Genomic DNA, 14587 nt, shown 5'->3' on the forward strand with positions numbered 1-14587 from the left:
AAAATAAAGTTTTAAAAGAGGGTCCTAACATATTGAGCAACAAGTCTGTAAATCGGCAGGTGATTGAAAGCAATGCGTTCTACGTTGCTTGTAGTAAGTCTGAAGGAAGTTGTAAGTATCCATTCAATTCAGGCTTTTCTAAGTTTACTATTCCCAATCAAATGTCTGGAGTAATCACGGAAAGGGGGGGGGGGTATAGTTTCTACAGTAGAAATGGAGGGAAAGAATGAAGAAAGTAGGGGGGTGGGCAATCTTTCGAGCTAAAAAGAAAACATGAAAAAAGACAAAGGTAACACTACAGGGACATCTGTGCTCGCCGCACGTGGGAATCCAAGGGGGCCCTCCAGCAGGACTCCTCTTGAGTATGTCATTGGAAGACCTAGCCAGAGCACTAACACAAGGAAGAAAGCTTAGACACATCCACATTCATAAAGACAAAGTGAAACTATCTCGGTTTGCAGGTGATATAACCTTTAGAGAGCAAAGCTGCGATTCAACAAGGAAACCGTTGAAGACAAGTTCGTACAACTCTGATTCAAATGTATGCACCAACCACTAGTCAGTGGGGAATGTGGTCAACTTCTTCAGTGTGAAATGGAATAAGCATGCAAACAAGATGGCTTGATAATTACTGGTGACTGGAATGCAAACGTTGAGGAAGAAAGAGGAAGGCTCCGCCATTGGAAAACATGGCCTTGGTGATAGAAACAGAAGGTAGAAATCAAATTTGTGAGTCTGACAAAAAACAACAATTGTGTCATTGCAAATGCATTTTTTTAACTATCTAAATGGTGGGCCTCCCCAGATGAAATACACAAGAGATCAAATCAACTGCATGTGTGAGAAGAGACAACAGCGGAGTTCTACTTCATTGGCCAAACAAGGCCAGGGGCCGGATGTGGATAGATCATCAATTGCTCACATGCTAGTTCAGGTTAAAGTTTATTAAAATTGAGCACAAGTCTACACGAGCCTTAACTATACCCCACCTGAATGTTGAGACCATCTTAAAAACAGATTTGAATTGTTGTCATAGGACAACATCAAGAATATCACATATGAAGACAGCAAAAGGTCGCTAAAAAGCAAGAAAAGACCAAAGTGGATGTCAAAAGAGGCTCTGAAACTTGCTCTTTTTTGGAGAGAAGTCAAGCCAATGGAAGAGAGGATGAAGTGAAAAAGCTGATCAGAACATTTCAAAGGGCAACTGGAGAAGCCAGAGTAAAGCTTGACAAAGAAATATGCAAAGACCTGTAATTAGAAAACCAAAGAGAAGAACGCATTCAGCACATCTCCCACTGAAAGAACTGAAGAGGAAAAATCCAACCCTTGGGTTGAAGCAGTGAAGGATTTTATAGAAAAAACTAGTGACTGGTGCCCAAAGCAGCCACAGGAGATGGGCGGGGGAGGCAAGGAGGAAGATCAAGCAAGGGGCAAGCCTGGCGAGGGGTGTGAACTTGAGTGAGATGGAAGACAGTAATTCACAAGCGGAAGAAATCAAGGTGTGAGGCTGATTCGTAGATGAACTGTTGACGCCAAGGATGACGATCTGACATGCAAACCCTCACTTAATTTACAATTTTTAAAATTGTTATTAAAATAAGATGAGAGAATAGAATGAGTCAGTATTCAATAAAGACTTGGCTGACACGCAAACATTTCAAGATTTGGCATGTGATCCAGAACTAACGGTACTCAAGGAAGAAATTCAGGCAGCATGGAACCGTCCTGAAAAACAGGGCTTCAGGAGCTGACGGAATACCAAGGGAAATGTTTCCGCCAACACTGGAAAGAACTAGTCTATAACAAGAGTTTTGGGAGACAGCTATCTGATCAACTGACTGGAAGAGATCATATTTCTGCCCATTTCAAAAAAAAGGTGACTCGGCAGAATGCAGAAATGGCTGAACAATATCATTAATATCATATGCAAGTAAAATTCTGCTGAAGATATTAAAACATGGTTGAAGCAGTGTAGCAACAGAAATTCACTCCAGATTCAGAAGACGATGTGGAATGAAGGATATCTTTGCAGACATCAAATGAATCTTGACTGAATGCAGAGAGTATCAGAAAGATAGTCATGTTGTATTGACTAAGCAAACGCCTTCGCCTGTCTGCATCATGACTAGCTATACATAACACGGCCTAAGGATGGGAAGAGGTATTGCTCAAATAGAAGAAGGGGGTAACTATTGTTCAATGCCAGCAAGACGGCTCAGACTAAGCAACCAACAAATGACAGAACAAAACATTGCTCCGTCCTCACCATTGCTGCTATTGCTGCAGCCACCATGTCGTGCGTCTTGTTCACAGTCTTGATCTGTTTCACTCCCTTCTATTTCACCAAATGTGACATCCCTTCCCAGGGACTGGTCTCTCCTAACACTTTGTCCAACATCCGGGAGACGAAGTCTCACCATCCGTTCTTCCACGGGACTTTCTGGCTGTACTTCTTACAAGACCGATAGGCGTGTTCTTCTGGCCCTTTAGGGTCCTTTCAAAGTTCCTCTCGGGCACCGTAATTCAAATGTGTCGATTCTTCTTCAGGCTTCCTTATTCAATGCCCAACTTTCGCCTGCAGAGGCGGTGACTGCAAATATCATGACTTGGGTCAGGAGAATCTGAGCCCCTCAAGGTGGCACCCAGAGGGCTGTGCAGCAGATTTCCCTAAGGCAGTATGTCTTTGGATGGCTTGACTGCTGCTCCCAGGAGCACGGATTGGCTTTCTTTACAGTTTGTTATCATCCACACTGAAGACTGCAATCTGTGACCCTCATCAACAAGTGCTTCAAGTCCTCCTCACTCTGAGCTGGCGAGGTTGTGTCATCTGCATATCAAAGGTTGTTAAGTTCCCCTTTAATGCTGATACCATGTTGTTCTTCACCTAGTTCAGCTTCTCTGGTGACCTGCTCAGCGCACAGATTGAATAAGTATGGTGAAAGGATACAAGCCTGGCACAGAGCTTTCCTGATTTTAAGCCAGGATGGACTTGTTCTGTTCAACGGACTGCCTCTTGATCCGTGTACAGGTTCTTCATTAGCATCACGAGGTGTTCTGGAATTATCATTCTTCTCAATGCCGCCCACAGTTCATGTGTTTGATATGCATGCCTGTGCACAGTCAGTAAAACACAAGTAAACAGCTTTCAAGCATTCTCTGCTTCCAGCCAAGGGCTATGTGATGCAGCAATGACGTTTCTCTTTATACCTCCTGTTCCGAGGCTGGCTTGAATTCCTGTGAGCTCCTGGTCAATAGACTGCTGCAATCATTGATGAATTCGCTTCAGCAAAACTTGATTTGCATGTGATAGACATGATATTGTTCGATAAGTCCCACCCGGTGTTGGGTCACCTTTCTGTGGAACAGGTACACATACAGATCTCTTCCAGTTGATTGGCCAGATAGTGATCTTCCCGAATTTCTTGGCACAGACAAGTACTTTGTCAGCTTGTTGTAAAATTTCGATTGATATTCTGTCAATTCCTGGAGCCTTGTTTTTCGGGAATACTTTTGAGCTGGAAGCTATGTCACTGGTATTTCAAATGCCAGCCGGGTCACCCAAAGGGAACAGGTTTCAAGCGGAGCTTCCAGACTAAGAGCAGACAACAGACAAGGACTTGGCTGCCTGTTTTGGAGGAAGAAGACTTTGAACACCTTGCGTGCAGCTTCGAAGTATTGTCAAATACTGAAAGCTTAAACAGAGGAAGCAGAACTTGGTCAGAGACACCGTCGGGGGTTGAGGCCCTCGGGTCTGAGGGCAGTCCAGAAGTGACTGAGAGACCAGTCCCTGGGGAAGGCCATCACGTTTGGTAAAGTGGAAGGGCATGAAAAAGAGTCCATCAATTAGATGGACTGACGTAGTGGCTGCGTCAATGGGCTCAAGCTCAGGAACAATTGTGAGGATGGATAGGTCCTGTCGTGCATGGGGCCGCTGTGAGTGGAGTTGACTCGATGGCGCCACCTAGCAACAACAACTGCATGCGGTTTAGCTGTCTTCTCTCGGGGATCATTGCTTTCTTCGTGTGTGATGCTCTTCATGTCCTCCAGTCTTCTGTCTTTCGTGTTCAATGAGCAAATCTATTCTTGAGATAGTCTCAAAATTCAGGTATTGATACACTCCAGGTCATATTTCAGCTTGTAGACTTGTTTTTTAATTTTTTTTCAACTTCAACCTAGGAAAACCTATTTTACATATGAAAAATTAATGGTCTATTCCACAGTCAGCCCCTGGCCTCATTTTAGCTCCTGATACTGAGTTTCTCCATCATCTCTTCTCACAGATGTAGTACGAGGGGGGACCCCAAAAAATGGAATTCCCCCTCCCAAAAGTTACATATTTAATTTTTTTTTTTTTTACAAAACACATCACCTTCAAAGTGCTCTCCATTACACTTAGTATATTTGTCAAATCTGCGATTCCATTCTTGGAAACATTTTTCAAACTCATCGGTTTGCCTGGCTGATCGCGCCTCCCTCGTCTTGTTTTGATTTTTTTCTTCACCTCTTGTACACTGTCAAATGGTTGTCATTTCATGACCCTCTTCAATCGTGGAAACAAAAACAAGTTGCACAGAGTGAGGTCAGGTGAGTAAGGTGCGTGGGGCAAGAGAGGCATGCTGTTTTCTGCCAAAAACTGGTTCACTGATATGGCTGCTTGAGCAGGTGTATTGTTGGGGTGGCTAAACTAGTCCCCCGTCCAGCACAAATCAGGCATTTTCAGTCACACACGGTTATGCAATCTTTTCACAATCTCTAAACAGAAAGCTTGATTAACAGTCTGACCTGGTAGAATGAACTCCAGATGCACTACAAGTCAACATTACCGTGAAAAAAAGCAAGACCCTCGACAAGACGAATTGACACAGAGGCTGCAGCAATGGGCTCAACCAAACCAATAACTGCGAAAACGGAGTCCGACTGAGCATAGGAGCGGAGGGCTACTGGCAATGAAACCCACTCGACAGCACCTAATAACAACAACCACCTTAGCACTTTCTTACCACTCTGTCATCTTCCTCCTCTGACAGATGGTCACCTGACATGGATTCCGGCTTTTGCAGGTTTGACTGTACTAGGAAAGTACTAATCAAAAGAAAATTATTAAGGTGATGATAATGCCAAACAATACCACAAAGCAAAAATCATTACTGGAGATTCAAAAAGGCAAGGGCAGATGCTCACTACAATTTATGAAAAGGCTTAGGTCTCTAGAATTATGCGAAAAGTCTAAACTTTTGGTGCCTACTAATCAACTTAAAAACCCCACTGCCGAGCAGCCAATTTTGACTCACAGACACCCTACAGGGCAGAACGCAATTGATTTGAGGACTTTCAGAGGCTAAAAAAATCTTTAGAAAGCCTCATCTTTCTCCCACATTGTGGCTGGTGGTTTTAAACTCCTGACCTTGCATTTCGCAGCTCAATGCATAACCCACTTATACCACGAGGGTTCCTCTTTTATAAGATTAGTAGTGAATAAACAGCAGAGCTGCAAAGGGCCGTATGAGAAAGGGAAACCTGGCCAGTATCGTGCATTAAGATCAATGGGGCTCCAGGGTTTCCGCATGGATTAACTCTCCAGTGAATCCCCTCCGACCACGGTCCAAGGTCATGAACAGCCTTGTGATCAGAGAGAGCGCATCATGACTCTGAGTACGGCAGACGCAGTTAGGCAGAAATATCATCCCTTATCATTTGATCTCCTCTTTGACCGATTTTAAATTTGTGTCCGTTTGGGGGATTTTGTGCTTTCTTTGCTATTGAAGTTTTTTCTTTGCCTGCTTTGTCTAGTCATTGTTGGGTTTTGTAATTTTGCTTTGTTTGCTCCCTGTTGATGTTTGAGATTATTTTCTGCATATGAAATCCAGGCTAGGTAACTGAATTAATATTGCCCGAGGGCATGGCAGGGAGGGGAGGGGAGATGGGGAGGGAGAGAGAGAGAGAGAGAGAGAGAGAGAGAGAGAGAGAGAGAGAGAGAGAGAACAGGATATGCTGACACTGAGCACCATGGCCATTGCACAGCTCTTTGTGATACGACTGAAGGATTAAGTGTCTGACATGGGAACTACGTGCCAATAAAATGGTTTTCCATACATAAAACTGACGGGGGAAAATCTTGATGAAATATTTGCAATCTCAAGTCAGCAATGCAGATATCGTGGCCAAAGTAGATTATTTCAGAAATCCTATTGCTTCAGCCCTTAAAAATCTACTAATGTAAGTCATCAATTACCACTTAACAGACTAAGCGACAGGGGGATCACAGGATCAGCCATAACAGACACACTTAAAAATTCAATAAAATCTAACACTTTTTTTTAATGTAGCAAACTAGCAATAGTTCACCTGACAAACTGCTTATTTGTTGCTGGTGAAACAACTAAATTTCCTGTTAAACCAGAAGCAGGTAAGAATACTCTCTATTAGTTGAATAAAACATGGAAATGAGGGTCGTAGCCAGTGCAGTAAGAAAAGACAAGGAAAAGGAGGGAAGAGGGGAGAAAAAGTAGGTGAGGAAGTGTACTTGGAAGAATCAAAACTATCATTCATCACAAATCACACCATTAACTACACAAAAATAATCCTCAAAACCAGGAAGAATTCTCAGCTCAGAAGTCATCTGTAGTGTTTCTGAGTATAAGATCATTACATGAGTCCATTTCATTTTTATACCAGCAGCAACTAATTAGAAAATGTACCTTTAAACTTCCAAGTCAAACAAAACAGCTAGAACTGGATCTAATAAAAGTCACCAGACTTTTATGGAAAATATCATAAAAGTTTACTGAATGGCATTAAAATAGACCTACACAAATAGAGAGACAGACTGTGTTCCTGGTTAAAAGACAATAGCATAAAGATGTCAGTTCTCACCAGATGACTCCAGATCCCACCTAACACAATCACGTGCGCCCAGGGTTGCAGTGGGTTGACAGCAGATGTGAAGGGCAAAGAGCAGGAGAGCTCTGGGGCTCTGGACAACAAGCAAGGTGAAGGAGTTCCGTGGCCAGATAGCAGGACTTGCTATGAACGACAGTAAATAAAGCATCAGCGTATTTGTACAGGGAATGACTCAAGCCCCTGGAACAGAACTGAGAGCCCACTGACTCCCACTTCTATGGAAATCTGATCGTTGACAGAGCTGTCAATGGAGATCAATGAGCAAGGGCAGGTCCATGATGAGGTGAAGTAATTGGTTATCTAGATATGGAATAACTATTTTTTAAGTATTTCTACCTCACATTACACACAGGCAATCAATTCCAGATGCAATAAATATACACACAGAAGAAACAAAACTTTAAAATTTTAACAAGAAACTATAAACAAGTATCTCCTTATAAAGAATTTCTTAAACAACAAAGAGAGAGAGATAATTCAAGAGAGCTAAAATGTCAGACCAACTTCCGAAGACGAGAGCTGAAAAATGACTTGAATCTAAAAATTAAAAGAGATATCGAATATTAGCAGAATTTTAAAGAGCCAGTTCTTTTGGATGAAAAACCACTATAAAATAAATGAAATGCTATTTTGCTTAAGGTTTTGAAATTTGTTTTAATATGTACAAATCCATCCCAGTGTAAAAGGCAGTATCTGGGGAAATATAACTTAGTAAATTGAATCAAAAAGTCAAGTGAATCAATGAATTCCCTCTACCAGAAAAAGATGCTGGCCCCCGTTTTACAGATGAGTTCTGGACAGCCAAGTACTATATAAAATACGCATTCCTAAAGATCATCTACAATTTAAAACTTACACGATCAAACATCATCCGCTAGGAAAAGACAGATATTTCTGCTTACCAACTATAATTTGCAATTTATTTGATTCACCGACTTTTAAATTACATGACTTAATTGTTTTTAATTTAGAGCATTCCTATAATTTTACATTTGTGCAGAAAGCAAGACTCCTTAAGTGCTTCTATCACATCACTTCCAATCTACAGAATTCAAATTCACCAAGTGTGACTCTCGTGTATCCTCAAATCTTTAAGAAACATGTTCACGCTACAGAGACCGCTTAAGAGCACAGAAATAGGTTGCACCTCACAAGAGAATTTTCCAGAACAGTACGACCCTAATATCAAAAGCCAACTTGAAAGTAGGGCTTATTGATAAGGAAGCAAAAATCCTAAATAAGTAACAGCAATACCAGAGAAAATCAAAAAGTTCGTGGAAAATGAAATTGAAAAACCATGGTTTCTCCCACAAACCTTGTGAAGCCTCCTGGTAGACAGGAGGTAGTCTTCAAGCCTCCCCCTTTCACAGGACCTACAGAGCTGGGCACTCTGCCCTCGAAGGTGCAGGGCTGGTGAGTGTCTGAGTTATCCTAGGAGGCCCAGTAGAGAGCCGTACATGTCCCAAGTCAAGAGCTGACAGTGCTTATTCCAAAACCTGCTGATGCCAGCAGCACTAATAGGATAATTAGATAAATAAGATAAAAATTACAAAACCTATAACATTTAAATGTAAAAAGGAAAGACGTGGTATCTGTGAAAGCTACTATAATGTATATTTGTTTTAAATGTTGAGAATTAAGTTGAAGAGTGAATCAGCCTCACAGTGGATGGGGGGGAAGCTCAAACTTCAAGCCTCCAAACTCAGAGTTTTGTGCAGGTATCACTAAGTTCAAGTTTAATTTTAATAAGGTTAAGGCTAAAAACCATACCTCACGCATTTGGATGGGTTTCTACCGAAGGTATTCTTCCAGGGGTATAAATATGACACTAGAGTCAGTAAATGCACACCCTGAGGGTGACTGGTGAATGAGGGTACACGGCAAAACCAAGCCAAGCTCACACACACACTCACATACACACACACTCACATACACACACACTCTCACACACTCTCTCACACACACTCTCACACATACTCTCACACACACACGCACAAACACACTCACACACACACTCACACACACACACACTCTCTCTCACACAAACATACTCTCACACACTCTCTCTCTTACACACACATACTCACACACTCTCACACACACACACTCTCACACACACTCACACACACACACTCACACACACACACACACACACACACACCTGTGGGTTTCCGAGACTGTAACTCTTTACAGAAGGAGAAAGCCCGGTCTTTATCCCTCTGAACTGCTGGTGGTTTTGAACTCACAGCCCAACACATAACCACTGCCCCACCAGGGCTCCTATAGGGTGCACAAGGAGGGATAGGAATAAAAAATGACATGTACATATGATTTTTAATGAGTCCCTGTTTAGCCAATTGTTTTCAATGAATCAACCAGCTATCTATCTTTATTGCATTGGGTGAAAAAGCTTTTTGTTGTAATAAATTATAAATCTATGACTAATTGACCCATTTAGGTTTACCCTCAAGAATCCACGTCAATTAATTATGCATCAAATTAACAGGGCCAAGGAAGACAACATGATCATCCCGATAAATGCCAAATGGCATTTGACAGATTAAACCCCCACAGTAAATTAATTTTAAGCTACTAACAAACTAAGAATAGAAGGATACAATCTTAACAGAATCAAGACTACCTACCTCAAACTAACAGTTATTACCATAATTAGTGGGAAAAGGTGGAGGTATTCTCCCTAGAATGAGTGACTGAGGAAGTGTGCGAACTAGCATCTCAATGACGAAATATTACGCTGGAAAAAGAAGTAGGTAGAACTGTTAGAAAGAAAGAAAATGACAGATTAATTCTCATGTTTTAAGATAATTTTAACTACCTGGAAAATCCAACAGAATCAAAAAGCATAATTATTAAGTCCCTTTGTTTAACCCCTGGGGGAACTGAGAAAGGCGTTTAATGAAGAGTCTGCTTTAAATACACAAAAAGAGTGTGTTCCTAATCACTGGCAAGCCTCCGGGGACGTTGGTGGCCTGGTAGGTTATGCACTGGGCTACTAATCGCAAGCTCAGCAGTTCAAACCTACCAGCCGGTCCTCAGGATGAAAGACGAGGCTTTCTCCTCCAGTAAACATGTAGTGTCCAAACCCACAGAGGCAGTGATCCTCCGGCCTCGAGGGAGTCTCTGAATCTGACTGACTTGATGCCAGCGAGTTGTAGCTGAGAGCAATCCTCTCTGCAATTCTGTAAGGTTTCCACAGATAAAATAGCAAACTATGAAGCATGCATCGAAAAAACATGTTTAAGAGATACATTTTACAAACCTTTAAAAAACTGAAAGTCGCTGTACCAAAAAGAATTGGTTGAATTCAATGATTGAAAGATGTGGCGTATGATCAAAAATCAATGGCATTGAAAGAAGTCCAACATGCACTATAGGCATTACCGAAAAACAAGGCTCCAGAAATTGACGGAATTCCAATTGAAATGTGTCAGCACACGGATCCAGTGCTAGAAGCCCTCACTAGTCTATGCCAAGACATTTGGAAGGCAGCTAGCTACCTGGGCGACTGACCAGAAGAGGTTCCCTTTCCAAAGAATAACCCTATAGAATGCAGAATTGTCACACTATCATTAATATCAGATGCAAGTTAAAAATGTTGCTGAAGATCAATAAAAATTGGTTGCAGCAGTACATTGACAAGGAGCTGCCAGAAACTCATGACCGATTCGGAAGAGAACGAGGAACGGGACATCACTGCTGAGGTCCAGGGGATCTTGGCTGAAAGCAGAAAGTACCAGACAGATGTTTACTTGTGTTTTACTGACTATGCAAAGACATCCAACGTTGTAGAATATTAAAAACTACGTGTAACAGTGCAAAGAATCAGAACTGCAGAACACTGAATCATGAGTGGCAGCCCCGGGACGTAGACTGAGGCAGTCATCCAAACAGAACACGAGATTAAGGAATGGTTTTAAGTGAAGCAAGGTGGTCCTCTCTGTTATATTCTTTCACCTTACTCATTCAGCCTGTGCGTCAGTGAAATAATCCAAGAAAGTGCACTATACGGAGACTGAGACATTGGGACTGGAGGACTCAGTAACCACCTGCGATATGCATGTGACCCACGCATGCCTGGTACCAGAGCAGAGACCCTGAAGCACTGATTTATAAAGGTCACAGACTACATCCTGCAGGATGGGTCCTAACTCAATGGAAAGAACACCAAAATCCTCCCCCCTGAACCCAATAGATCATATCATGATAAACAGGGAAAAGACTGAAGTTGTCAATGATTTCATTTCGCAGGAATCCACACCAATGTTCATGAAGCAGGGGTCCGGAAATCAAACGATCTATTGCAATCGGGCAAATCTGCTACACAAGACTTCTTTAAAGTCTGACTGAGCAAGGAGCCACTTTGAGGACTGAGGTGTGCCTGACCCGAGCCATGGCATCGTCCATCACTTCATAGGCATCTGAAAGGTGGAATGAATGAGACTGAGTGCAGAAGAACCGACACCTTTGAATGATGGTGTCGGTGAAGAATACTGAAAGTACTTTGGACTGCCAGAAGGACAAACAAGTCTAGAAGAAGTACAGCCAGAATGCTCTTTAGAACTGAAGAGGGTGAGGCTTTGCCTTTATGAATTTTGGACATGGTATCCGGAGGGACCAGTCCCTGGAAAAGGACATCCTGCCTGGTAGAGGGCCAGCAAAAAAAAACCAACAGGCAGACCCGCAGTGAGATAGAGGCACACCGTGGCTGCAACAGGGCGGCGGGGGCCTGAGCGCTAGTCTTATCTGCTGCTCTCGGGTTGCTATGAGTCGAGTGGAGCCTGACGTGACAGCGAGTAACCACAACTGCATAGACCAGCAACAGGTTAGATGACGTCATCACGGTGGGGGGGAGGGGAGGGGGGATTCCATCCGGAAGAGCAACAAGTGATATAGATTAACTAGGAGTAAACGTAGTAAGAAATGATTACTACATATAACAAGCTTTCAAAAAAAAAATTGTAACTCCTTTAAGGGACACAAAAGGTCCTAATAGTGGAAATGATCAAATTAACAGAGGGTAGTTAAAACGTGATGGCTCTACAGGTACTACACTAATGTGCAGCCAGGTCGTTAAAGAAGAGACCACTATGGAAAACATTCCCAATGCACTTTCAAGTTTAAGAAAGGATGACAGATATTCAAAAGGACAATGCGATTCCAATTTTGTACATTTTTTAAGTGTGCACACCTACACTTTAAAAATTACTTTCAAAGTATGGATGCATCAAAATGCTAACGGTGCTCTCTCCTACCGGTAAACAGAGTTGGTTTTTACTCTGGGCCTTACATTTTTCTGGATCATTTTTTTCTAAATAAACATAGATCGATACTGCCTTCTCTTGGAAACCGTGTTTTCTTAGTTCAGCCCATGGGCCCTTGACATCTCCCCTTGGCACCATGAATGGCACTCGACTCACTGCCTTTCCATTCGCCTAGTTTGCCGCCTCTGCCAACAGGTGAGCAGGTCCCCTTGGCCCTCGGTGTGGGACTTCAGCGAGGCATGTTATAGGCTAGACATGGAAACCAAGAGGACATGACCCATATAGGCGACACCTTGAGAGCCAGCCCATCAGGCAGAAGGCAGCCCTGCTGAGAATATCAGGGCAATGCCTGGCCCAGACTGACTTCTGAGAATCCACCAGGACATCCGGGGTCCTCGTCCACACAGATCCTCCATGCATGTGGGAGGAACAGAAGGAGGCGGGCTGCCATGGCCCCGTGTCCCAGGAACCAGGGTCTAATCCACATACTTCCCTGCTCCGCTGGTCCACAAGGCTCCACCCAATTCCCCAAACCTCACCCAGGTAGTCAGGTAAATGCAGAACGCACAAAGGGCTAACACTGGGGGTCTGTTCCTAAGACCCTACCCCCCACTGCCTTCTCCTGCCCCTCCTCCACTCCACAGGAGACTGAGACAGGACTGCTTTCTGCTGCAGGTCTCTTTTCTTCCCTTCCCTCTTCCCCCTCCCCTAGATGCCCTCCCCCCACCCTCCAAGGGAAATTAGAACAGGGTTAGGTAAACCATACATACATGAGGACTGGATGGCGGAGATGCCGTGTTAATGGGGGTCGAGCCCGACAGACCGTCTGCAAGCTACAAATTAAACACGCCGGTTAGCCATGGGGTTAGAGGACGCACTTCGGGGAAGACTGGACAGCCCGGAGGAGGCGGCACTCCGCTGTCCAGGGCAGGGCCCTCTGCTCCCCATCCAGGGAAGCGGCAAGGAGTCGGGGAGAGCATAAGGTTCGGGAGTTGGCCAAGTCCGGCTCCGCTGCTGTGCTGGCCCCTGACCTCTCGGAGTCAGCATGTCCACTTGGGCAAGCGGTGAGTATAAGCGAGAGGCAGGGCATCCCTTCTGGTCGGTGAGAGACCGCACATGGAAGGAACCCAGCCAGGGGCTGAGCGGGTTCCTATCACCCACTGACACCGCATCATGATATGCCTCCCCAAACCTTGGGGGCATGCAAGCTGCCCACCCTGGGGGGTTCTTCAAGCAGTTGCCACCACCACCACCACCCCCCGGCCAGCCCATAGCACCCTGCTGCCCATGGTCTCTAAGCTAAGGGTGGGTTTCAAAGTCTTCTCTCCTCAAAGACAAGGATCCGGGATCAAACCCTAGACCTGTCGTCTAACCTGCCACCCCCCCCATCCCCCCCCCCCCCCGACTACAGAAGAGTGTCTGTGCTGTTTTCTGGGCATCCCGGAGTCACTTGGCATCGTTCGGGCCTAAGAACCAGAATATCATAGAGCGGGTCCCTGGCCCCAGGGTTGAGCAGGGCCTGGGCATCAGGAATAGGGGCAGAAGCCTTGTTCACAGGCCACTCCAGTGGCCCAGGAAAATTGATGGAAGCTCAGGTGTAGTCAGTGGGCAAGGCCAGGGCAGGGGGCCAGGCAGAGGGCAGAGCAGTGATACAGGTTCCCAGGAGTAAAGAGGACCACTCATTCAGCCCCAAGCTGAGCCAAGCCCTCAGCCATCAGGGCCGCAGCATAGGGTCCCGGAGTGCAAAGGGGGGGTGGTGGGGGTGGGAGACACCAAAGGAGCTGTAAGCCTGGAGAGGTTAGCAGACCAGTGGGCCCCCAGAACTTTCAAGGTTAGACCCTCCTATTCTTTGAGAGCAGAGCAGGGGGCTCTGGGAGTCAACTTCCGGCCAGCCTTCTTTCTCAGCAGGGAGGATGGGGGATGCACGGTGGAGGGCCCAGGAGCACTCAAGGGAGCTCTGCTGGGATCTGGAGGGAGACTTGGTACTCAGACCCATCGCTCTATGAAGAGAAGACAGCTGGCAGGGCCCCACCGCAGCCCTCGGCGCTCTTCAGAGCCGGAAGCGTGGACAGCTGGCCACTGGGCACCCAGCCCGGCAGCTAGATGACTTGGTGGGCATGGTGTGACCCCGGGAAGCCTGGATGACCTCCAGGCAAGTCCCCAGCACACAGCACAGCCCTCTTGTCTCACCCAGAGGCCTACTGAAGCCTTTTTTTTTAAATTTTTAATACAGTTCTTTTTTAAGAGAAGTGCGAGGGAAACCAGCAGTTGGCCAGAGCAAAGGGGAGAAAAATATAAAGCTAAACATAGTGCTCCAAAGATCTGGGCCAGCTTCCGAAATGACACGTTTCCTTTTGGAACCCAGCGTCATTCAGCACTCCGTTTCAAGGAGCACGTACAAC

General features: G+C 44.8%; 1 protein-coding gene across 21 annotated transcripts in view; it reads right to left on the reverse strand.

Moving 5' to 3' along the window:
- DYSF (dysferlin) overlaps window positions 1–14587 on the reverse strand; it is a 213819-nt gene that overhangs the window by 48870 nt on the left and 150362 nt on the right. For 12 of the 21 annotated variants that reach the window (XM_075556961.1, XM_075556967.1, XM_075556969.1 and 9 more), the window contains one exon: window positions 12956–13018. The exons of the other annotated variants lie outside the window; for them this stretch is intronic. In XM_075556961.1, the coding sequence (XP_075413076.1) occupies window positions 12956–13018 (63 nt within the window). The remainder of the gene's footprint in view (window positions 1–12955; window positions 13019–14587) is intronic. 21 annotated transcript variants of the gene reach the window in all.

Source organism: Tenrec ecaudatus, chromosome 8 (genome assembly GCF_050624435.1).
Source record: "Tenrec ecaudatus isolate mTenEca1 chromosome 8, mTenEca1.hap1, whole genome shotgun sequence".
Lineage (NCBI taxonomy): Eukaryota > Metazoa > Chordata > Mammalia > Afrosoricida > Tenrecidae > Tenrec > Tenrec ecaudatus.